This window comes from Balaenoptera borealis, assembly GCF_965194805.1.
Source record: "Balaenoptera borealis genome assembly, chromosome: X".
NCBI lineage: Eukaryota > Metazoa > Chordata > Mammalia > Artiodactyla > Balaenopteridae > Balaenoptera > Balaenoptera borealis.
In genome coordinates, this window is record NC_138881.1 from 125,080,394 (window position 1) to 125,106,138 (window position 25,745).

Here is a 25,745-nt window from a genome sequence, read left to right on the forward strand (position 1 = left end):
AAATGTCTATCAGCTGACTGACAGAGGGGCTCACCTCTCACCCGGAGTCAGGGAGGCTGCCCTCCGGGCAGGGAAAGGCATTGAGCAGAGGCCCAAGGAAAGGGCAGGTGTGCGGCCGCCCCTGCCCCCGCCCTGGCCTTGGCCTCTGAGGTCCGCAGGGAAGAGTAGTGGCCTGATGACCCACTCGGCACTCCCATCTGGAGGCACTCTGGAGAAACTGAGTCACGGGCTCAGAGAGTTAGGAGCGGGGGTTAGGAAACACTGGAGCTGGCCTGCCATTCGCTGTGGGCAGCCCGTTTCTGAAGGACACGTGGGGAGAGTTTAGCCTAAGAGCAATCGCGCCCCCTCAAACAGGGCTTCGGGTCTGAGGGGTCCCCGTCCACAGGCGTGTGGGAGTCCCTAGAATTCAGATCTCCATGCAGAACACTGTCTTCCCGTCATTTCAAAGGAAAAGTCAGAAGAGTGGGTGAGTTGTTTCCAAATCTGGCTTCCCGAAACCACAAAAGAAGGTGCTTTTCCTATTGGAGGAAGAAACAAACCAACCAACCCACACACTAGAGCTCACTAACCTTTGAACCTTTGAACCTTTAACACAGAGGCGAGTGGCTTCTGCTGTGGCAGGCTGGCTCTGCGTGGGGCACCCAGGGCCTTGTCTACTGAGAGAGGAGCAAGGAGCTGCCTGGTGCTGGAAAAAGAAAGCCCCTCCCTCTGCCCCTTTCCCTCCTCCCCCTCCCCCTCCTCCCCCTCCCCCTCCTCCCCCTTTCTCCTCCTCTTCCTCCTGTCTGTCTCCGTCTCCCCCCTCCCCTCCCTCTCTCCCTTGTCTGTCCTCTCTTCTCTCTCCCTCCCCCCTCCTTCCCTCTCTTAACTGTGCTGCACAAAAAAGGCTTCAGATCCATCCCTGCATTCCCCCAGAGCTATTCCCTTGGAGTCCCCTTCCCAGTCAGAACGCTCTCCTCTTGGGGATCGTGGGGCAAGTAACTTCAGGCCGAATCTGCCCGAAACGCAGGAACCCTGTGTGCGCATTCGTGTGGAAGGCTTGCTGATATTCTGCCTCTGCCCCCTCCCCCATCCAGTTAGAGCGTCCCTGGGTCTCATGAAGTGGCTGAATCAGTCATGAGACCGTTCTTGGCCTGCAGTGGGGAGAGGACGCATCAGGTGCGTGCTCTGGGGCTCACAGGAGCCATCCTCCTGTGGTGGCCAAAGGGTGAGGCCCATAGGGCGGCCTGGCCTCCTGGGGGGCCCAGGGTTGGGCTCTGCTGTGTTGGGGTTCGGGCCGGCCCTTCGCCTGTCTCTGCTGCTTGTACCTAGCACCCACAGGTGAGCGCTAGCCCTCAAGTGAGCTCCCAGAGCTTCCTGGGCATCAGCAGGAAGCTCCTAGAAAGGCAGCCCCAGGACTTCCTGGATCACCATCCTGGCTGAGGCCTGTCTGTGAAGGTGGCCCCTTGGCCAGGTGGGAGGAGGAGCCAGGGCCCTCGTTCCTGGGGAGACTTCCTTCCGGGGACCACGTGGGGAAGCACACCTAGGTTCACACAGGGCCCACCTGACGCTGCCCCGCTGGCATCACCTGGTACAGCAGCACCCAGCTCCATGACAACCGACCGCAGCCCTAGGAAAAGCAGTCCTTGGATGAGCTCCTCCATAACCATGCTGGTGAAAAGCCACAGGTTGCCTGGGCCATCCTTCGGAGTGTCCATCACTAAGCAGCCACTTTCAGCCACTGCTTCCTCCTGGTCACTGAAAACATTTGTCATTTCCTGTTTTCTCCATTTTCCAACGATTCTAATTGTCAGTGTCAAAAGGCAACAACTGTTTTCTTGGGGCTTATCTTTGGAGCACACTGATTCAGAACAAAGGATGGGGGCCTCCGTCTGCAAAACAAAGGAAGCAGCCTCCTCGGGAGGCCTGGAGAGAATGCTCTGGCTGCTCTGCCAGGGACGACAGGCCAGGCCGGGAGCAGAGGGCTGGCGGTGCCCCCCGGATGCCCCGGCAGCGTGAAGAGACCCCCGCTTGATGGCGGCACCCCAGGATGGCAGAGGCCGTCCCCCAGGCCGGCGTCGGCCGTGCCCTTTGGACTTGGGAGTTTCTGTAGCCGTGCCGCTCACCAGACTTTCGCTTGAACTCGGGATGCTCTGGATTTTTGTGCTTCCTTGGATGAACACTGGCCAACATCCCGTTGTCCCTGTAACCGTGGACCGTTCGAGAAGCACTCCCTTTCATCTGGCAGACACTGCCCACTTCCTCCACTCTGACCTCTGCCCCAGCCTCGCCTTCACTTTGGTTTCCCAGGCCCTCTCTACCTCCTTCCCTTTGGACTCTTCTGCCTGTCCCCTGCTTTGTCTTTGGTCGCACTCTGTAGCCTCCCCCTGCCCTTCCCCCACTCTGTACAACTTTCTGTTACCTGATGAACCTACTGGAGCAGCTGGTGGGGATGGCGTTAGGGATGGTGTAGACAGCAGGGCCCAGGAGCCGGTTCCTGGCAGCAGCGGGCTGGGGAGGCAGAAGCACTGGATCTGCGGTTAGGAGACCCTGCGCTTCCCCAGCCGTGTCGCCTTGAGCAAGTCATTTACCCTCTGTGAGCCTCAGTTGTCGTGTCAGTAAGCTGGGGCCATAGGTCTTCTGCCCAGATCTCCTAGGGCTGGTGGGAGGTTCGATGGAAAGAACAGAGGTGAGAGGGCTGCCTTCAGAAAGGCCCGCCCGCCCTGAGCAGCTCAGGCAGAGCGCAGGGCTCCCCCAGTTCCCGGGGGGGGGGTGGCCTTGGGTGGTCATGTGACCCCTGTGCTCCTCAGGCCCTGTCTGCGCACCCCACGCTTTAGCAGGAAGACGGCAGCTCCAGGGCTGAAGAACAGCGTCCCTGACACCCACCTCCCAGCAGCCCCAGGGCAAGGGGGGCAAGAGCTCGGACAGGAAGCAGGCTGAGGGCGGGATGCTGAAATCGCTTGCGGCGTGGTCCGCCCGCTGCCACGTGTCAGTCCTCTCTGCCTTGGCGGGACCCGAGGCCGAGAGCTGCCCGACAGGCCTGGGAGCCGGGCACCCTCCTGGGCGCCGGCCCTCCGAGCGCAGAGAAGCAGGCCCCGGGCAGCCTGTGTCGTCGGGTCAAGTCTTCTGGCATCTGGGGGGGGCGGGGGACGCTGTTCCGAAAGTAAACTCAGGGAGGTGTGCTCCCAGACAGAGCCGCCTTGGTTGGTGGCGCACGCGGGAGCAGACTTCCTGAGAAGGGGAGAGAGGCGGCAGCGGGTGAGCAGTCTGGCCTGGGAGTCAGAGCTGGCACCCAGTCTCAACCTGGCACCGAAGGGCCGAGGGGCTTGGGGCCAGGCGTGCCTTCTCCTGGCCCTCAGCTGGCGCTCTCGCGGCTGTCCCCTTGAGCGCCTCCCAGACTCAGGGCTGGGACTGCAGCCCTCAAGCGCGGTTCCTCCCCCTGCCCACCCAGCTTGGAGATGGAGACCGGGAGCCCGTTCCCATGGCCCATGTGCGGCCAGTCAGGCGAGCAAAGGGAAGCTGGGACCGAGTGATCGTGTGATCATCCCACCCTTCGTGCCAGGACCACCCGGAACAAGCCTTGGCCCTTTCCCCATGACGGCCCCGACATCCCCGGTTCGCTCAGCCATTCTTTGCCCTCGTGCTTGGGAGTCTGAGCCCTACCTCCATCACTTAGTGTCCTCCGAGCGCGGCCAGTTTGTCTGGGTCTCCCTGAGGCTGGCATGCCCAAACTCTTGTCAGCACCGTAGACATGGTCTGGCCAAGGCAGAGTAGTGTAGGACTGTCACCTCCCTCCTTCTACATACTCTGCTTCTATTAATGCAGCCTAATGTCACATTTGCTCTTCTGGTGACCACATCTCACTGCTGTCCCATCCCGAGCAGGAGGACATCCAGAATGCCTAAATCTTTTTCCTCCGTGCTCTTGCTGTTAAGCTCTGTGTCTCCCGCCCCATCCTATGCTGTCGCAGTTGGTTTTTTAACCCAGGTGCAGAATCCTACTTTTATTTATACCTGCGGAGTTTTGCTTGGGAGGGTGGGGCATGCATGCGAGTGTGTGTTGGTGTGTTCACTCATGCTTTCTGCTACACCAAAGCCAAGTCCTGAGTCCCCACACAGAGATCCCAAGTCTAGTATTTCTCGGTAGCCCTAATCTAACACTTCTTTTTCGTCTTCTATTTAGCAAGAGAAGCAGAAATCAGGTCTTATGGCAATGATCCCTGAAGAGCAGAGAGCATATCTCGCCCAACAGTTGAGTCAATTTCAAGGTAAGCACTTAAAGTCAATGTTCTCGAAAGGGTGGGACAGGGGGAGTGTGTGTGAGGTTGGGGGAGAATTCATTCCAGCATAAACAGTTACTGAGATGTTTCCGAAAAGCATTGAGGGAAAGAGAGGAGGCCTGCAAGGTACTTCCATAGCAGCCTGGTTGGATCTGTCACATGGAAAGCTTAAGCAGAGTCCCAATTAAACGCTCAGTCTTAATGACTCTGAAATCACTGTTTGATTCAAGAGATTGATTCAACCATGGCAGCTATGACTGTAATCAACATTGATTGGCCGCAGATACAGCTGTTAGCCAAAAACCAGACATGGTCTCTGCCAGACTAGCAGGGGAGACATGCGTTAAGCAGTCCTCCCCAGCCAGTAGTGACATTGGACCAGCCCAAGGGTATTCTTGCCTGGGGTTTGGGGGAGGCTGCTTGCCCTCCGACAGGTGTTCAGCAGCTTCACGGTAGCCCAGGGGCCAGCAATGGCCCATTGCTCCTCCATTCTCTTGCAAAGACCCCTGTTCCTTTGGGCCTGATACCAGCTGAATGTCGCACCTGCCCAGGCTGGAGTGGACATCCTTCAGGGGGTGGGCGGTGCCAGGCCTGCGTACGGATACTGAGTAGAAAAGCAGACCCAGACCCTGGCTTCATGGAGCTTACAACCTACTGGCATTTTCAGTGCAACATGATCTGCTCTTGGGTGGAGGGGGAGCTGTGAGCACAGACCCAGGGGGTCTGGGAGGGCTTCCGCCAAGAACTGCCGTCCAGGCTGAGGGTGGAGGAACCAGGGGAGCGGGGGACACTCGGGAGGCGCCAGGGGCGGAAGGTGAGAGGTCAGTGCTGGAACTGACCCCCCACTTCTCTCTTTCTGCAGCCGTCCAAGATCAAGTCACCTCCAAGTGTAGCCGGACCAAGGCAAGCTCCCTACCTAGCCAACCCATGATGCCACCCAGAGCTGGGCTCCTTCAGAACAGTCTGAGTCCAGGAATGCTCCCACCCACCAGGCACCGGAGCCGGGAGGGCGTGGGCCTGATCTCACCAACTCCGGGCAAGCAGCAAGGGATTTTCAGCTTCAGCCCCCCGTTTCCCACACCCTTGCACTTGAGCCACAACCCCGCGGGCAGCCTTGGGTCCGTCTGCCGGCGCACGCGGATTCCCAAGGCCGCCCCCACGGGGGTGCCCCTGCCCGGCTTCTGTCCCAGCCCCCTGGGCAGCCAGCGCCTGAGTCCCCACCAGTCCAGACAGCCGTGCGTGCCGAGAGTGCCCGCCGTGCTGCACAGCGCTGCCTGGGTGGCAGCAGCAGCTCTGACCACCACGGTGTTGAGGGAGCCACCCCCGAGCCAAGCAGCCCGCGGCATCCAGCAGCATTTCGATAGCAATTCCCTCTTTGCCAAGGCCCCCGTGAGAGTCCCCCTGGGAGCCCCAGCGTTTCCTTCACAACAGGCAGTTGTGTCCCCCAGTCAGGTGGCCCCGGGAGGCAGACCCAGCCAGAAGGTGGGTGCTGCCCCCGCCAACCCCAGCTTCAGCCTGCTGGGCCACCAGAGCCTCAGACAGAGCCCGCCGCACGCCACCAAGTCCCTCCAGCAAGGCATGGCCAGCTTCAGGCCCATGAGTCCCATCCAGGGCATCGAGCCACCAAGCTATGTGGCTGCCACCGCCACCACCGCCGCCGCCTCCACCGTCGCTGCCAGCCCGTCCCCCGGTCCCTTCAACAGCGTGGGGAGCCCCCCTGAGTTGCCACCCTATGCCTTGTTGCCCCAGGCCTCACTGAACGATCTCACCTCACCCCCTGACTGCACTGAGGTGGATTTCATCGAAGCTCTCTTGAAAGGCCCCGACGTGAGCCCAGATGAAAACTGGGTGTGCAACCTGAGGCTGATCGATGACGTTCTAGAACAGCACGCTGCTGCCCAGACTGCCGCAACCCAGAGTGCCGGCCACGTCCCTGAGCAGGCTGGCCACATCCCGCAGGACGCTGGCGAGCTTTAAATGCCCAGAGAAACCTCCACGTGGGGAGCGGTGTGAGTCCACAGCAAATTCGCAGCTGGTCCCACGTAGCCACACGCTTGTTGCCTCATTACAATTTGAGGGGCGTCAGCCCACGCCCACCCCTCTCTCTACCTGTGACAAAATGGAAAGCTGGTGATTTTTCAAGCTACCTGTACATACCTGAAAATTTTGTAAATGGTTTTCCTAAACATCCATGACAGAAGTATTTATACTTCGTTTTGTGACTTTGTAAATAAAGTGACGGCTTTCCTTTCAGTAGAGCTGTGTTCATCATGCATTGTCTGTGTTTATTGTACATTGTTGCAAATACGCAGACTGTGTTCCTCGCTCCAGCCATACCTTATCAACCAGGTGGTGGAGTCATGTACGCTTTAGATGCAATGGTGGATGTGATCAAGAGGTGTTGTGCAAACTGACGAATACCAAATAGAAACTCACTTGGCCATTTATTGCCATTTCCACTGAAACTTCTGTCGCCCTGTGTGGTTCTTAACCTCTTTCGCAAACCTTTCAGTCTCTGCTAGCTCTTTCCTGGTGAGCATATTACAGCACAAGCCGTTTTATCGTTAAGTGCCCCTCAGAGGAATTATTTGCCAGGAGGCCGGAGAGTTCTGTAGATTTGGGAGAAGCAAAGAGAGAATGTGTGAGCTGGGCACTGTCTGAGTATCTTGAGCGCCCTCCCTTTATCACTCAGACGGTTGGCACTACTCCAGCCGCACCTTGCAGGGTGGAGGCGAGATGCCCCCGGTTTAAAGCCTTTCGGTATTTGTCTTGATGTCAGGCTCTGTGGTCTGGGGGAAAATGAGTCTGTAAACATTAATTGTTGATTCGGGCTTTGTCTTTGATGGTTTCTATCTGCAATTATCGTCATGTGTATTTAAGTGTCTGTTATAGAAAACCCACACCCACTGTCCTGTAAACTTTTCTCAGTGTCCAAATTCTGTGTAATCACATTTTAATTGCCACCTCGTATTTCACCTCTACATTTGAAACCTGGCTTCTGTTTCAAACCAGTGCATTTTTTCTTCGTACTGTAATAAACAGCCAGGAGAAAAGTGCCTCTATGTTTTCATTTCTCCAGGGAGCATTCGTTATCTACAAACCCCTGTCAGCTAAGCCCGCTAGTGTCTTCGGGCCTTTCTGAGGCCACTGCCTGTCTTGGGATGCTTGGGCACCGAGGGGAGAGGGGTGAGAAGCTTGTGTAGCGTGCGCCGCGATCCTTTCACATCACAGCATAGAAGCACATCATTTCTGACTCGAATGCCTCCTACAGAGGACGAAACAGGGGAGCCGCTAAGGTGACTCTGCGCTGGGGGCAGGGGGCGGGGGGAGGCTTGCGCTGAGAATCTAGACTCTCCCTCCACCAGCCTCTTTCCACTGAGAGAGTGACACACCCAACTAAAGATCCAGCTCCTCCCACGTAAGGGGGACCCACATAGGGCGGCTGGAGGTTGTCCATCACTTCACAGAGAGAGTCTGAAGAGCCTGGTGAAGGCGTGGTCCCGGGAGAGAAGGGTCTTCCCGCCTCCTCGTCCCCTGCCCCTCCCCCAAAGTCTAAGCTAAGGCCAGCCCTGTTCGTCCTTAGCACTGGAGCGGGTAGAGCTCAGCGGCCGGGGGTGCTGAGCGGATGGGACGCAGGGGCTGTGCCGCCGTCCCTCCCACGTCGGGCTCCTGGAGCCCCGCCCCAACCTGCTACTCAATCCCCGCTCGGCCTCCTCCTCTCCCCGCCCTCCTCACCAGCAGTTGCAGCCAGCATCTTGGCTGCAGGCTGTTTCCAATTTAAACTGCACGAAATCTACAGGGACTCCTGTCACCTCACACTCGGGCCCCCCCGTCACAGCAAGAAGGTGGCTGCCACAGAGCTTCATCGAAATGTGGCCTCATTCTGAAGGGGACCCTAAAGAAATGGGTGGGACCTGTGCCTTTCCCACGAGGTGGCCAGGATCTGGCGCGTAGGTGGCAGGGGCGTTGCAGATGGAACCACATCTCAGCAAAGGTAGTCAGGAAGCTAGTTGGGAACCCACACACACACACACACACCGTGTGCTGTACGAGCGCAGCTGAAGCAGCAGCTGCGATCAGGTGTGGTCCAGACTGAATACACACATTTAGTCCCCTAACTGGCAGGGAGAGTTTATATCCTCATCCTCAAGGTACGAAATGTTCCAACACATTTTGGAACTTTGCGGGCTGAGGAAGCCAGGTGCACGGAGGCAGGCCTGTCCTGTCCAGCAGAGCCTGAAATGCTAAGAAGATGCCGCCACGCGCCACTCTCAATGGCTGTGACTGAGAGCAAAGCTCCACAGGGGGAAGCAGGCCTCCCTAGTCCGTGGGCCAGAGGGGTCGTGGAAACAGTCATGGCCCCAAAGCCTGGGCAATTGGCCCACCTGCTCACAAGGCCCCTCCTGCTTCCTGCAGAGTGTTCCTCTTAGGTCTGGGGAACGGATACGTGCCATGGGCGTCCCTCAGCGCCAGTCACGACTCTGGGTCTCGGGCTTGACCTCTGTTCCCCCAGTGTTGACTGAAGCGCCCCAGTGGTGCCAGGCCCCAGGCAGGCCCCGGCTGCCCCTCAGGGCCACACCGGGGCATTTGGGCCCACTTCTCCTGCGGGCCCAGGGGCAGCAAGGGTTGGACCCACCTGCCCAGAGACTGTTGTTCACAGCCAGCCAGTTGGGGTGTTGAAGGCCAGCCCGTGAAGCGGGGCCTCCTCAGCCCGCCCCAGGGCTTCTGGAGCCACAGCTGTCCCCGCTCAGCTCTGCCAGCCCTCAGAGTCCGAAATAAAAGCTGAGCTTGGCCTGCTGAACTGTCCCGCCTTCCATTCCCAGAGGGCTCACTTCTCACCTCAAGCACGTGGTGACCTCAAGGCTGAGCCAGCGTGGGCAGCACCCACGCCCAGCACTTCCTGCTACCTGACCCCAGCCTGGCCTCACTACCCCCAGCAGGCCTTGCCCTCTCTGTTGCTCCTGGCGGTGGTCGTCCCAGGCTGCTCCTGCCCGGAGACACCAGCTCCCACCACTCTGCCATCGTTCAGTTCCCCTCTCTCCTGCACCCCCGGCACCGTCAGCCTCTCCTCTCCTGGATTCTTCTCAGGGGCTTGGAACTGGGCTACGTGAGAAAGGTCCTCGCCACCTCAGCCCAGAGCCATCTGGCTCCCGTCCCCGCTCCTCCCCGAGGACAGTGGCCAGAGGACCAACTCCCTCCAGGCCTGAACCCAATGGAAGCTTCTCAGTTCTCAGTGGACTTGCCCCTCTAGCAGCATAGGACTCTCCCTCCTTCCAGAACAGCACCGCCCCCGGGGTCCTGGGAGCCACAGTCCCCTGGGACGCTTCTTCCCCTCTGAGGTCTCTTCTCTCCTGTCGCTCTGTAAGGAGACGTTGCTCCTTCCGTAGCTTCCTCTCACCCAACTAGGGCTTCTCCCTCTCTCCCTATTTTCCGGTTCCTTCCCCTGGGAGACGAGCAGGTCCCTGAGCCCGCATCCAGCACCCCAGCATCTCAGCATCTTGACAGTCCAGCCACAAAGAGCGTCGTATGTCTGGGCAGGGCCCTAAGTTTCAGTCCCCAGGGGGTCGCTGCTGGACCGGTCTGCACGTTGGGCTGAAGCCTTCTAGGCCCCTTGAAGAAAAAGTGAAAGAGTTTGGAGGCTGCTGGATGCGCCCCACCAAGAGGGTTCACCCTCAGCCTGCATCAGACAGCAGCCTTGATGGGAGCCCCTCCCAGGCCCCGGCCTGCACAGGTCCTTCACTGGGAGGGCTGGGAGGAGCTTGCAGGTGGGGCCTGAGGCCTCCGCACAAAGACCCGCAGTCACCAGCTGGGAGGCTGGTGACTACGCACTCTGTCCCATCACCCCGCTCCCCAACTCTGAGGCCAGCCCCGGGGTGAATGCCCGAAGTCCCTAGGGAGGTGTGTGAGACCCCCGGAGCCTCCGTCCTCCCTTACAGCAGGCTCAGGCCCCTGGAGGTCTGTTTATCATCTGTCCCCCTTCAGCCTAGAAAGTCAGGGGATCTGGCAGTGGACACGAGGTTTGGGAAAAGCACACGCTGTTGGCTTCTCCAGTATGTGGCCATTCCATGATTCAACAAGGATGCTTGTGCCAGGCACCGGGAGGTACACAGACATGGTCCCCAGCCTCATGGAGTACACCAGGGGGTGCCTCTGTCAAGGTCATGCACAGAAACAGAACCAGGGGGAGATGTGTGGGGGGGGTGTGTGTGTGTGGGTGTGTGTTCTCCACAGCCACATGATCTGCCATCTGCAAGCCGGGGCCCCAGGAAAGCCGGGAGTGTCATTCCTAAGGCCGGAGAACCAGGGGCGCCGGTGGTGTAAACCCCAGTCTGAGGTCTGAAATCCACAGGACAAGCTATCAGGAAGAGCAGGCTGGAAACTCAGGCAGGAGTTGACACTGCAGTCCACAGACAGAATTTTCTCTTCCTTGAGGAAACCTCAGTTTTGCCCTTAAGGCCTTTCAGCTGATGGGCTGAGGCCCACCCAGATCATTCAGGGTAGTCTCCTTCACCTTACGTGACTATAGCTGTTAACCCCATCTACAGAATACCTTCACAGCAGCAGATCAGTATTTGATTAAATAACTGGCCCATATAGCCAAGCCGAGTTGACAGGGGGACAGATGATTGACACATTAACAAAGAAAATAGTAACAAGTTGCATTAAGGTCTACAAAGGAAACACAAAAGGGGCAGAGAGTGAGAGACCCCAGTGTGGTAACGCTGGTGGGGACACTTGGGAAAGACAACTCTCAGGGAGTGAAATTTGAGCTGAGATTAAAGGATGGGAGGGAGCAAGCCACGCAAAGAGCTCGGGCAGGGATATTCCGGGGAGAGGAAAAAGCACGTACAAATGCGGGGAGGAAGGGAAAAGAAGTCGGTGGGTGGGGCCAGTGAGCAAGATAGGGGGGAGCCAGGAGAGGGGGTGTGGAGGAGGGCAGGGCCCTGGAGGCTGTCTTGATTCCTCAAGGGAAGTCTTGGGTCACTCCTGAACCCATGTGGAGGATGGATTCCAGAAAGAATGAGGGCGGCCAGTGTGGAAGGCCTCCTTCTCCATGAGGACTTCCCCTGGACATCTCCAGCTCTGGAGGTCTAAGCTGAACTCCTCATCATGCCTGCAAGCCTGGGCATCCTCCTGCTCGGTGGAAAGCGGTCATCATACCCCGCTAAGGGACCCAAATCCACTTGGTCTCCAAGTCCAGACCTGGGAGTCATCCTCGATGTTTGTCTTTCTCTCACCCCTTCTGTATTCTGGGAAGATGGGATTTCTCCCCCACATCCATCTGCAAAATCTCTGTGATCACAATAAAAATCCCAGCAGGATTACTTTCTGGAACATGACAAAATGATTCAAGGTGACTCATCCGGTGGGTCAACAAGACAAGAATAGCCAGGAAACTTCTAAAAAGGAAGAATCAAGAAAGGGTTCTAGCACTACCAGATATTAAAATGTATCGTGAAGCTACCGTATTTAAAACAATGTGGCCCTGACACAGGAAAAGATAGATGAGTCAGTGGAAAGGAAATAGATGAAAAGCATATATGGGAATTAAGACAATGAGCAAGGTGGCATTTCAAATACACAGTGCTGGAAAAACTGACTGGCCATCTGCACAATAAATCTGGGTATTCTACCTCAATCCTGACATCAAGATAAATTCAGATGATTCAAAGATTAAAATAGAAAAAAGAACCCAGAAAAGCACTATAAGGAAACAAGGGTGGGTATTTTTATATCAGGGTCGATCAACCTTCTCCTATCATGACATGAAATCCAGAAGCCACAAAGGAAAAAACTGATAAAATTGCCACATAGAATTTTGAAACTTGCATACAGAAAAACACACCATGAAAGTCAGAAGATAAATGACAAATTTAGAAAACAAAGATTTGGAACACATGACAGACACAGGGTGATTTACTCAATACTTACAAATAAAAGTAGTAGATTGTCTCCAAAAAGACAAGTACAAGAATTCATGACACTTTCATTCACAGTAACCAAAACCTGCAAACAGCCCAGGTGTCTATCAATAGGAGAAGGGATAAACCAACTCCAGTGTATCCATGCAATGCAATACCAGCATCAACACAGAGTGATACTCCTCGGCCACGTGTCAAATGCTGCCAGAAAGAAGCCAGACACAAAAACACACGTACTGTATGATTCCATTTATATAAAGTGGTAAAATAGACAAAAGTCATCTGTGGTGAAAAATAATCAGAACAAGTATGGGGGTTGACTGAAAAGGGGCACAAGGGAACTTTCTGGAGTGATGGTCAATTCTCTGTCTTGCTAAGGATGTGGGTTACACGTGTGTATGCATTGCCAAAACTCAGAGAATGGTTCACTGAAGATCAGGACATCTTGTTGTTAAGTACATTTTGCCTAAAATAGAAAAATCTTAAATATTGAACTCTAGTTAATGATCTGCTGGAGTGCTTAGGGGTGAAGTATACTCATGTCTGCAACTGACTTCGAAACACATAAAAAAAGATGCTTGATGGATGGATAGAGGGATGGGTAGAGAGATAGAGAGATGTGATCAAGCAAGTAGAAAAATGTGTTAATCTTAGAATCTAGGAGGTGGGTCTATATGGATTCAATATGCATTTCTTCGAACTTTTCTGATGACTTAAAAATTTTCATAATCAAATATTGGGGGAAAATAATTTTTAAAAGTACAAGGGTGCTTTTTAAATACAAATCTAGCAATTTGAGGTGGAAGGAAAAGGCCATAGAGGCCAAGTTTGTATTTGGGAGCAGGAAGAGGAATGTTTGATTTTCCTACGGCCTCTTCTCCGGAAGCCAGCATAGCTGAGCACAAAACTACAGGCACCTCAACAGCCAATCACTACATGAAAGGACCAGACAAATTGGTTTTATCTCACCTCTTCTGACAACATTTTGCTCACTTGAATTATCTCTATAGGCTCAATATTCTTTTTTTCATCACAGGTAAGTGGTTTTTTTTTTTAATTTTTATTGAAATATAGTTGATTTACAATGTGTTAGTTTCAGGTGTACAGCAAAGTGATTCAGTTATGCTATATATGTATCCTTTTTCAGATTCCTTTCCCTTATAGGTTAGTACAAGATACTGAGTAGAGTTCCCTGTGCTATACAGTAGGTCCTCGCTGGTTATCTATTTTATATATAGTAGTGTGTATATGGCAATCCCAATCTCCTAATGTATCCCTCCCCCCACCTTTCCCCTTTGGTAGCCATAAGTTTGTTTTCTATATGTCTGTCAATATTTTTTTAACTGTTCTTTTTAAATGTTTCTATCTTCATCTTCTTAGTTAAAATATTTACCTTGATAAGCATTTATTCTTTTGTATGTACTACATAAAAAATTAAAATAGAGCTCTTTCAAATCACTAAGAGAAAGACTAACTGCCCAAGGAGGAGGAAATGAGCAAAGGACACGAGTAGTCAGTTAACAGAAGAGACAGAAATTGCCAGTGAACACAGAGAGGATGCTAAACCTCCCCTGTAATGAAAGGAAGGCCAATAGCACCAATGGTGCTCTGTCAAGCCCTTTCTATCAGATTCGCCTCAGACGTAACAACAAATAATAGTCGGTGAAGCTGGGGCCTGGGCACACAGGTGTTCTCTCTCCTCCACTCCTGAGTGGAAGACAAACTCATGCAACTTTTGTGGGCACAGTTTGGCAATTATTGGGCGAATTTCAACTTTGGCCATGCATCAGAACCACCCATGGAGCTTTTGAAAAATATACCTGCCTGTGCCCTAACCTCAAAGAATATCATTTAGAGGGGCTAGGGTCGGGCCCAGGAATCTGTATTTAAAGCTCCAGGATTGAGGATAACTGGCTTGGCTTTGGACATGATAGGAGTCTGTTACAGAGAAAACTCACACAGGCATTCAAAGATCTGGGCACAAAGTTGTTGATTACAGTGTTGTTGGACCTAGCCCTAAATTACAAACAACCCAAGTGTCCAAAATAAGGGCCAGTTAAAGCCATTCAGTGGAGTATTACGCAGTTGTTAAAAAGCATGCACGACTTCTCATTTGTTGGAAGTCTGGGTTCCACTGTCCAAAATAGGCTGGAATCCCTCCCAGGCCAACTTCTACCAATTTGAGAGCCTCATGCATCACCTTCTTGTTCAGATCCTCTCATCTGTCCTCATCCAGGATGCCAGTTAAGGACCTCAGTAACTTGGCCATCAGTCCTAACAACTAGAAGAGTTATTCCAACAGCAGGACAAAGAAGGAAAGATCCAACCAGAAATGGGACTTGGCATTTCTCCGTGAAAGAGAAACTCTGAGGCACCAGTGATTTATGTGTAAAGGCTTATGTTACTCATAGGATGGAGATCAGATTGGATACAGGTGTGAATGTCCATGTTGCCTTGCAAAGATGCTTTCTAGGAATTGAAAGCAATGAGGAATGAACAAGTAGCAACAAGATGCAGGATTTTGCCAAAGAATCTTTTTTTTTTAACATCTTTATGGGAGTCTAATTGCTTTACAATGGTGTATTAGTTTCTGCTTTATAACAAAGTGAATCAGTTATACATATACATATGTCCCCATATCTCTTCCCTCTTGCATCTCCCTCCCTCCCACCCTCCCTATCCCGCCCCTCTAGGTGGACACAAAGCACCGAGCTGATCTCCCTGTGCTATGTGGCTGCTTCCCACTAGCTATCTATTTTACATTTGGTAGTGTATATATGTCCATGCCACTCTCTCACTTTGTCCCAGCTTACCCTTCCCCATCCCCATATCCTCAAGTCCATTCTCTAGTAGGTCTGCGTCTTTATTCCCGTCTTGCCCCTAGGTTCTTCATGACCATTTTTTTTCTTTTTTCTTTTTTATTCTTTTTTTTAGATTCCATATATATGTGTTAGCATACAGTATTTGTTTTTCTCTTTCTGACTTACTTCACTCTGTAGGACAGATTCTAGGTCCATCTACCTCACTACAAATAACTCAATTTCGTTTCTTTTTATGGCTGAGTAATATTCCATTGTATATATGTGCCACATCTTCTTTATCCAGTCATCTGTTAATGGACACTTAGGTTGCTTCCATGTCTTGGCTATTGTAAATAGAGCTGCAATGAACATTTTGGTACACGACTCTTTTTTTTTTTTTTTCACACACACACACTGTATTTTATTTTTACAAGAGATAAATAGACTGACACCAAGCATTGTACATGGATGACCGACTCTTTTTTTTTTTTTTTAAAGAATTTCACTTTATTTATTTATTTATTTTTTGGCTGTGTTGGGTCTTCGTTTCTGTGCGAGGGCTTTCTCTAGTTGCGGCAAGCGGGGGCTACTCTTCATCGCGGTGCGCGGGCCTCTCACTATCGCAGCCTTTCGTTGCGGAGCACAGGCTCCAGACACGCAAGCTCAGTAGTTGTGGCACACGGGCTTAGTTGCTCCGCGGCATGTGGGATCTTCCCAGACCAGGGCTCGAACCCGTGTCCCCTGCATTGGCAGGCAGATTCTCAACCACTGCGCCACCAGGGAAGCCCCCACGACTCTTTTTGAATTATGATTTTCTCAGGGTATATGCCCAGGAGTGGGATTGCTGGGTCGTATGATAGTTCTATTTTTAGTTTTTTAAGGAACCTCCATACTGTTCTGCATAGTGGCTGTATCAATTTACATTCCTACCAACCGTGCAAGAGGGTTCCCTTTTCTCCACACCCTCTCCAGCATTTATTGTTTGTAAATTTTTTGATGATGGCCATTCTGAGAGGTGTGAGATGATATCTCATTGTAGTTTTGATTTGCATTTCTCTAATGATTAATGATGTTGAGCATTCTTTCATGTGTTTGTTGGCAATCTGTATATCTTCTTTGGAGAAATGTCTATTTAGGGCTTCTGCCCATTTTTGGATTGGATTGTTTGGTTTTTTGATATTGAGCTGCATGAGCTGCTTGTAAATTTTGGAGATTAATCCTTTGTCAGTTGCTTCATTTGCAAATATTTTCTTCCATTCTGAGGGTTGTCTTTTTGTCTTGTTTATGGTTTCTTTTGCTGTGCAAAAGCTTTTAAGTTTCATTAGGTCCCATTTGTTTATTTTTGTTTTTATTTCCATTTCTCTAGGAGCTGGGTCAAAAAGGATCTTGCTGTGATTTATGTCATAGAGGGCTCTGCCTATGTTGTCCTCTAAGAGTTTGATAGTGTCTGGTCTTACATTTAGGTCTTCAATCCATTTTGAGTTTATTTTTGTGTATGGTGTTAGGGAGTGTTCTAATTTCATTCTTTTACATGTAGCTGTCCACTTTTCCCAGCACCACTTATTGAAGAGGCTGTCTTTTCTCCACTGTCTATGCTTGCCTCCTTTATCAAAGATAAGGTGACCATATGTGCGTGGGTTTATCTCTGGGCTTTTTATCCTTTTTCTTCTCTGATTGCTGTGGCTAAAACTTCCAAAACTACGTTGAATAACTGTGGTGAGAGTGGGCAACCTTGTCTTGTTCCTGATCTTAGTGGAAATGGTTTCAGTTTTTCACCACTGAGGACGATGTTGGCTGTGGGTTTGTCATATATGGCCTTTATTATGTTGAGGAAAGTTCCCTCTATGCCTACTTCCTGAGGGGTTCTTATCATAAATGGTGTTGAATTTTGTCAAAAGCTTTCTCTGCATCTATTGAGATGATCATATGGTTTTTCTCCTTCAATCTGTTAATATGGTGTATCACATTGATTGATTTGCGTATATTGAAGAATCCTTGCATTCCTGGGATAAACCCCACTTGATCATGGGGTATGATCCTTTTAATGTGCTGTTGGATTCTGTTTGCTGGTATTTTGCTGAGGATTTTTGCATTATGTTCATCAGTGATATTGGCCTGTAGTTTTCTTTCTTTGTGACTTCCTTGTCTGGTTTTGGTATCAGGGTGATGGTGGCCTCATAGAATGAGTTTGGGAGTGTTCCTCCCTCTGCTATGTTTTGGAAGAGTTTGAGAAGGATAGGTGTTAGCTCGTCTCTAAATGTTTGATAGAATTCACCTGTGAAGCCCTCTGGTGCTGGTCTTTTGTCTGTTGGAAGATTTTTAATCACAGTTTCAATTTCAGTGCTTGTGATTGGTCTGTTCATATTTTCTATTTCTTCCTGGTTCAGTCTCGGAAAGTTGTGCATTTCTAAGAATCTGTCCATTTCTTCCAGGTTGTCCATTTTATTGGCCTATAGTTGCTTGTAGTAATCTCTCATGATCCTTTGTATTCTGCAGTGTCAGTTGTTACTTCTCCTTTTTCATTTCTAATTCTATTGATTTGAGTCTTCTCCCTTTTTTCCTTGATGAGTCTGGCTAATGGTTTATCAATTTTGTTTATCTTCTCAAAGAACCAGCTTTTAGTTTTATTGATCTTTGCTATCATTTCCTTCATTTCTTTTTCATTTATTTCTGATCGGATCTTTATGATTTCTTTCCTTCTGCTAACTTTTGGGGTTTTTTTGTTCTTCTTTCTCTAATTGCTTTAGGTGTAAGGTTAGGTTGTTTGTTTGAGATGTTTCTTGTTTCTTAAGGTTGAATTGTATTGCTATAAACTTCCCTCTTAGAACTGCCTTTGATGCATCCCATAGGTTTTTGGTCGTCGTGTTTTCATTGTCATTTGTTTCTAGGTATTTTTTGATTTCCTCTTTGATTTCTTCAGTGATCTCTTGGTTATTAAGTAGTGTGTTGTTTAGCCTCCATGTGTTTGTATTTTTTGATTTCCTCTTTGATTTCTTCAGTGATCTCTTGGTTATTAAGTAGTGTGTTGTTTAGCCTCCATGTGTTTGTATTTTTTACAGATTTTTTTCTGTAATTGATATCTAGTCCCATAGCGTTGTGGTCGGAAAAGATACTTGATACGATTTCAATTTTCTTAAATTTACCAAGGCTTGATTTGTGACCCAAGATATGATCTATCCTGGAGAATGTTCCATGAGCACTTGAGAAAAATGTGTATTCTGTTGTTTTTGGATGGAATGTCCTCTAAATATCAATTAAGTCCATCTTGTTTAATATATCATTTAAAGCTTGTGTTTCCTTATTTATTTTCATTTTGGATGATCTCTCCATTGGTGAAAGTGGGGTGTTAAAGTCCCCTACTATGATTGTGTTACTGTCAATTTCCCCTTTTATGGCTTTTAGTATTTGCCTTATGTATTGAGGTGCTCCTGTGTTGGGTGCATAAATATTTACAATTGTTATATCTTCTTCTTGGATTGATCCCTTGATCATTATGTAGTGTCCTTCTTTGTCCCTGTAACAGTCTTTGTTTTAAAGTCTATTTTGTCTGATATGAGAATTGCTACTCCAGCTTTCTTTTGATTTCCATTTGCATGGAATATCTTTTTCCATCCCCTCACTTTCAGTCTGTATGTGTCCCTAGGTCTGAAGTGGGTCTCTTGTAGACAGCATATATACGGGTCTTGTTTTTGAATCCATTCAGCCAGTCTATGTCTTTTGGTGGGAGCATTTAATCCATTTACATTTAAGGTAATTATCGATATGTATGTTCCTATTACCATTTTCTTAATTGTTTTGGTTTTGTTATTGTAGGTCTTTTCCTTCTCTTGTGTTTCAAAGAATCTTATTAGCAGCAGGTTTGATTCAATTTCAGGGCCAGTATCCAAACTTTCCACTAGTAATCTTAGGATCACGATGGGGCAAGCTGGTAGGTTTCTGTGATGGCAGTTGTCTTTTTTCCTTCCCAGGTCTGTCTTTCTCCCTCCCATGTTATCTACAATCTAAAGTTATCTTCATAGGGGCTTCCCTGGCAGTCCAACAGTTAAGACTCCGAGCTTCCAATGCAGGGGACGTGGGTCCGATCCCTGTTCGGGGAACTGAGATCCCACATGCCACATGGAGCAGCCAAAAAAATAAATAAATAAATACAGTTATCTACATAGTTGGAATGCCTTTCAGATTTTAATGTGCTTAGTCCCTTTGTACTGATTCGCCCTTCTTTGGCACATCACATGTGTGTCTTCAGATTCTAAGGTGGATGGTAAAAGTAGACCCTGTATCAAGGGTAAAGTATAAAGCAAAATACTGTTGGGAGAAAGAGATGTGGAAATAGGCATTGGTGATTTGACATTGTATAGTTTAAGTAAACATGATCGCATTAAGGTAAGTGTTTTCTGCTCCATACCAATTGTCTTTCCATTTTCAGTACCAAATACATGTGTTTAAAGGAAGCTACCATTAAAAACTCAGTTTGCCTTAAAAAACAAAGGGTGTGGCAGGAGCCCCCTCCGCCCCCGCCCCATGCACATACCTGAGACCCACCGCAGTGCAAGCCCTGCTTCTCCCTGCCCTTCATGCCCTGCCCACCCACTACTCTGCATCATCACTTCAATCTGCTTTTCAAATGGTAGGAAAGGAAGTGGGCTTCAAGGCACTACTCCCTCCTCTCTAACCTCCCCTGAGACAGGGACGCCTGAAGAAGCCAGGCCAGGCTCGCCACTTGACATTGACGTAGGGGACCTGTAAGGAGAGAACACACACACACACACACACACACACACAGAGTGATATTTTCACAAGAGTTCTTGCCACCTGCAGTAACCCGGTCTGCTCATCAGGAAGAAGGTCCCCAGAGCTGTTCCCAGAGGTTATCCCTGGGGCAGGAGCAAGGGGGACTCCTGCTTTTGCTGTTGTGGTTCTGAAACATAGAGCTCTGCCTTCCAGCAGATTTTATTTGTCCCAGAGTCAGCTGGCCCACTTTTGAAAGGGCTTCAGGCTAGGCCTTCACGAAGCTGACATAGCACTGGGGCTGTTGATTTCAGCCCAGGGCTTTCCAGATCCCACTGCAAAAGGCTCTCGCCCTGGCCCATCTGCCTGGCCTCGGCTCCAGCCCCCAGGTCACCTCTACGGCCCAGGCCAGCTCCATCTCTTTTCTGCTGGCATGGATGTTCCTCCTTCTCTTTCCAGCCCCCTCCCCATGTCTGTAGTGCGTCCCCCTGAATGGAGGCTTCACTGTTGGAAGATCTAGAGCCTCACCACTGCCGCAGCAGCGAATGCTGGTTCTTTGTAAATTGAACCTTCTGGTCATTGGAGAAGCAAGGCCCAGGGCACAGAGCCTTCATAGAGGTGCAGCCTCCTTGCGTCACGTTGCCTTTGGTTTTTTTTTAAATTAATTTACTTATTTATATTTATTTTTGGCTGTGTTGGGTCTTCATTGCTGTGCACGTGCTATCTCTAGTTTCGGCAAGCAGGGGCTACTCTTCATTGCAGTGCGCGGGCTTATTGCGGTGGCTTCTCTTGTTGCGGAGCACGGGATCTAGGCATGCAGGCTTCAGTAATTGTGGCACACAGGCTCAGTAGTTGTGGTGCACGGGCTTAGTTGCTCCACGACATGTGGGATCTTCCCGGACCAGGGATCGAAGCCGTGTCCCCTGCATTGGCAGGCGGATTCTTAACCACTGCGCCACCAAGGAAGTCCTTTGCCTTTGGATTTGATAAATCGATCTGCTTGCATTCAACAATGTGGCCCACAGTTAGCAACAAATGAGGAGACATCACACAGAGCCCTGGCTGCCCTGCCTGCCTGCCAACCCAGAGCCCTGCCTCCTTCCGAGTGGCCATGGCTACAAAGCTCCTCTGGGGACCAAGGGGACAGGCTTGGCACGCTGACCACTTGGGCCTGCAAGCAGAAGTGGGAGGGCTTGGCAAGTGTGGACTCCAGCCAAAGGCAAGCACCTGGCTGGCCCAGGGCCTCGTGGGACTTGGACAGAGTCTGTGAGCCGAGGGGCAGCACGGGGCAGCCGTGAAGCCGAGGAACTTTGGCGCCAAAGCCCCTGGGTTCAAAGCACGGCTGAACCTCCTGATACCTGTGGGGCCTGGGGCAGGTCAGGTCAGCAAACCACTTCAGCGTCCTGTGCCTCAGTTTCCCCATCTGAAGATAATAACAGTATCTCCGGACTTCCCTGGTGGTGCGGTGGTTAAGAATCCACCTGCCAATGCAGGGGACACGAGTTTGAGCCCTGGTCCAGGAAGATCCCACGTGCCGTGGAGCAACTAAGCCCGTGCACCACAACTACTGAGCCTGCGCTCTAGAGCCCTTGAGCCACAACTGCTGAGCCCACGTGCTGCAACTACGGAAGCCTGTGTGTCTACAGCCCACGCTCCACAGCAAGAGAAGCCACCGCAACAAGAAGCCCGCACACCGCAACGAAGAGTAGCCCCTGCTCACCGCAACTAGACAAAGCCCACGCGCAGCGACAAAGACACAACACAGCCAAAAAATTTAAAAAAATTTTTTTTTTAATTTAAAAAATTAAAATAAAGTTAAAAAAAATAATAGTATCTCCACCTCAGAGGGCTGTTGTGAGGAGGAAAAGAGCCAATACCTTCCCCAAACAATTAAACATAGAGTTCCACCACTTGACAGTCCTGGGCAATAGCCAAGAGAAATGAAAACAAATGTCCACGCAAAAAGTTGTACACCAATGTTCATAGCAGCATTACTCATAGTAGCCAAAAAGTGGAAACAACCCAAATGTTCATCGATGGATCAGTAAGCAAAATGTGGTCTCTCCAAACAGTGGAATATTATTCAGCCTTTAAAAGGAATTAAATTCTGATTCATGCTACAACTTGGATGAACCTTAACAATATGGTAAGTGAAAGAAGACAGTCACAAAATCTCACATATTATATAATTTAATTCATTTGAAAGTCCAGAATAGGCAAATCCAAGGAGACAGAAAGTAAATTAGTGGATGCCAGAGGCTGGGGGCTATGGAGGGGTAGGACAGCGACAGCTAAAGGGTATAACGTTTCTTTTTGTGGTGGTGAAAACGTTCTCAAAATGACTGTGGTGATGAAAACCTAAAACTGATTGTGGTGATGGTGATAGCTGCACAGATCTGCGAATCGACTCAAAACCATTGACTTGTGCCCTTTAACTGGGTAAACTGTATGTTATGTGAAGTGTATCTCAACAAAACTGGTTTAAAAAAAACAACCAAAAATGTTATGTTACTGAAAATAAACTGTCACTCCAAAAACCTGTCCTTTCCCATTGAATTAAATTCTAAAAACAGAAGCAGCAACACACGTAAAGCCTGGAGAATAGTGCTGGACACCAGCCACTGCCCTCTCCTGTGAGCCTCACCGCCGCGGGGGATTTGAACGCAGAGCCCAAGCACCCGACTCCCCACCTCTGGGCCCAGCCTGGCACTGAGTGGGCTGCGACGATCAAGGCATCAGACCGGGGCCTTGCCCAGGAGGGGGCCTCCGGTTCGGGGGAGGGCAGAGGCCCTTGAGAGAGGAGAGGGTAGGGTGGGTCAGGGAGCCTCAACCGAGCAACCGGTAGGGAAATTTACCAGACACGGATGGCCACCTTGACCTCTTTCCCTCCCACGTCCACCTCGAGTCTTCTGGGCGCACACGATCATGAGTCAGGGTCAGCCTGACCCTGGAGACAAAAGTCCCCGAGGGGAGCTGGAGGCTGCCACCCCGCCCTGTCTCACGTGGCTGTTCCCACGTGGTGACGTTAGCTGGACCCTTTGCAGGGTGAGATTGTCTCTTGAATGAGCAATAAATAAGGGATTGAATTGGTCTTCTACCTCTAGCAGCTGCTCATATTAAATCTGCCTCCCTAAGCAAGGGACCCATCTCCTCTGGGGTCACCAAGTGCCAAGCAGGGCTCAAAACACGCCCCTTGCTCCACCCTTGGCATCTTCCGAGCCCTCATCTCTTCCTCAGCTTTGGCTCCCCTGGCACTTTTCCAGCAGTCTGTGCCCATCGTGCCCGGGGACAACCCCCCACCCAGCCGGGGGACAAACTCTGCCACCTACCCTTGTACGTGCTCCTTTCAAACGGGAGCTCGCTGGTTTCATTAGTTGCTTCTTTTTATTCTTCAAGGAGATGATTTGTAATCGTAAAGACAAAATGCCCTTCCTTGGGCAAAATGTCACACTAAAAACTTATTAATATGTTTTTCTCAATCACATTTCCTTGTGGGAGATATTCCACCCACAGTATTCCAATCACGGGAAGAAGATAACAAGAAAGATAACAAGAAAGATAAAGACAACTTTTGATACCTCAAATAGGATTTTTGTGTCCATGACCAGACAATGGCCTGGAAAACCAGACTTCATCTACAGAGAAAAGATTTTTCTTCTAAATTCCTTTGGCTCCTGGTGATCTCCGGTGGCCTCGGCGTGCAGCGGCTTGAAGCAGGGCTTCGGTTCCCGGCCACAGGTGGAGGTCAGGCAGCGGCAGTGAGAGCGCTGAACCCTCACCACCAGACCGCCAGGGACCAGCGGCCCGTGACAAGGGCCTGGCCCGTCAGCTGTGTAGGAATGAACCTCCACATAGAGGAGGAAAGTAGTGAAGCAAGTAAAGTGTTTATTAGGAGGAAGAAGAGTCCAGTACGTGTGGATAGACGCACGGGCAGGCTCAGAGAGAGAGTCGCGCCCGCGTGGTGGTTTGAATCACTTTTATGGGGCATTTCTTCCGGGTTTCCTCTGGCCAGTCGTCTTGCTTTGCCTGGTTCTGAGTCCGTATTTGGTAGAACTCAGGGTCCTCCCCTGTGTGCGTGCGCATCTCTTAGCCAAGATGGATTCTAGCGAAGAGGCCTATGGGCAGCTGGTGTTACTTACTATGAGGCGGCGCCCCCTCCCTTTTTGACCTCCAAGGAGCCTTTCTGCGCATGTGTAGTCGGGGAGGTCTCCTTGACTTCGAGAATGAGGAATATGTCGTCTTTTATCTCTTATCTGGGCGGGGCCAGCCTCCTCCATCATCCTGCTTTTATGGAGTTTCTGCTATTATGGAGTTTCTGTCCACAGGGGAGAAACTGTTCAGCCTGGGGCCCATCTATCTCCTGCCTCACTGTGATGGTCAGCTTTACATGTCACCTTGGCTAGGCTGTAGTCCCCACTTATTTAATCAAACACTAATCCAGTTGTTGCTGTGAAGGTATTTGGTAGATGTGGTTAACATCTATAATCAGTTGACTTTAAGTAAAGGAGATTATCCTCCATCATCTGGGTGGGCTTCATCCAGTGGAAAATCACTTGAAAAGCTTTAAGAGCAAAGACTAAGATTTCCCTGAGAAAGAGGAAATTTTGCCTCAAGGCTGCAGCATCAATTCCTGCTGAGTTTCCAGCCTGTAGACTTGCCCGGCAAATGTGGGCTGGCCTAGCCAGCCCACACCATCACAATCCCTTTTAATACATGCACACTCTCTCTCCCTCTTTCTCTGTCTCCGTCTCTCTCTCTCCCTCCTGCTGGTTGTTTCTCTGGTAGAACCCTGACTGATGCAGTGCCCATCGTCATCAGATCAAGAACCAAGCCCATTTTCTTACGTGCTACAGGTGCAGAAACTCCAGATAAGATGAAAAAGAGGCGGTAAGGGCTCCCCTCCCCCATCCCCCCAACTCTACTTCAGGCCAAAGGGATGGTGGGAAAAGGAAGAAAGAGCGAGAAGTAGACAAGCAAGTCTCACCTCCCCACTTGGGGCTAGAGTCCCGTGCAGGCTACGTGTGGGCTGGGGCCACACTGGAAGGTGGTCCAGGGAAGCTGAAAGCTAAGAGAACCCCCCACTCCCCATCTGAGAGCATTTTGTTAAATGCCCTTGCTGAAGGGTGTCCCAGTTGGACAGAAATGAAGCCCATATGCATGGCCAGTGTCGACGGTTCTTGGTTTCCTGTTCGAACTCTAGCAGGCAAATACGACAGTGCCTGGCAGGCACCCACAGAGTCACAGCGCGGTGTCGGGCACGTGCTCATAAAAGTCAGCAGTACACAAGTCTGTCATCAAAATGACCTGCTACAAACCCGAAAAAGGCAGACAGCACTAGAACATCAAAAAGACTCCAGGCATGGGCTTCCCTGGTGGCGCAGTGGTTGAGAATCTGCCTGCTAATGCAGGGGACACGGGTTCGCGCCCTGGCCTGGGAAGATCCCACATGCCACGGAGCAACTAGGCCTGTGGGCCACAACTACTGAGCCTGCGCGTCTGGAGCCTGTGCTCCGCAACAAAAAAAGAGGCCACAATAGTGAGAGGCCCGCGCACCGCGATGAAGAGTAGCCCCCGCTTGCCGCAACTACAGGCAGCCCTAGCACAGAAACGAAGACCCAACATAGTAATCAATCAATCAATAAATAAATCTTTAAAAAAAAAAAAAAAGACTCCAGGCAGTCTCCAAGAATGTTCCTTGACGAAGCAGAGCTTCAATTCACCCATAAAGTCAACTGGACACCTCTGTGATTCTTCTGGGTTCCATGGATGCCTTAAAGACACGGTGGCCGTATTCCCCCATCCACCAAAGAGGCTCATGTTCTGCTGGGATGCAGCTATGACAAGGACAGGAGTGCGGGGCACTCAATGTCATGTTCTGATTTGAGTTCATTGCCAACGTTTTTAAAAATGGAAGATTTCCCCCCAAAATTCTGATAAGAGATTTTGTCTTTGGCTTAAAATATCTTTGCCTCTAGAGTTCTTTTCAACACCAATCATAGTGCTTGCTGTGTTTTCTCTGTGAACGCCCGGCACTGGGCT

General features: G+C 50.5%; 1 protein-coding gene across 8 annotated transcripts in view; it reads left to right on the plus strand.

Annotated features, from left to right (window-relative positions):
- MAMLD1 (mastermind like domain containing 1) overlaps positions 1-7,741 on the plus strand; it is a 113,633-nt gene extending 105,892 nt beyond the window's left edge. For 4 of the 8 annotated variants that reach the window (XM_082376063.1, XM_082376062.1, XM_082376065.1 and 1 more), the window contains 2 exons: positions 4,159-4,243; positions 5,118-5,241. In XM_082376063.1, the coding sequence (XP_082232189.1) occupies positions 4,159-4,199 (41 nt within the window). In that variant the 3' untranslated portion in view covers positions 4,200-4,243; positions 5,118-5,241. Of the gene's footprint in view, positions 1-4,158; positions 4,244-5,117 lie in introns of all 8 variants that reach the window. The other 4 variants (XM_082376059.1, XM_082376058.1, XM_082376061.1 and 1 more) reach the window with 2 other exon arrangements.
- The last annotated feature ends 18,004 nt before the right edge of the window (positions 7,742-25,745 follow it).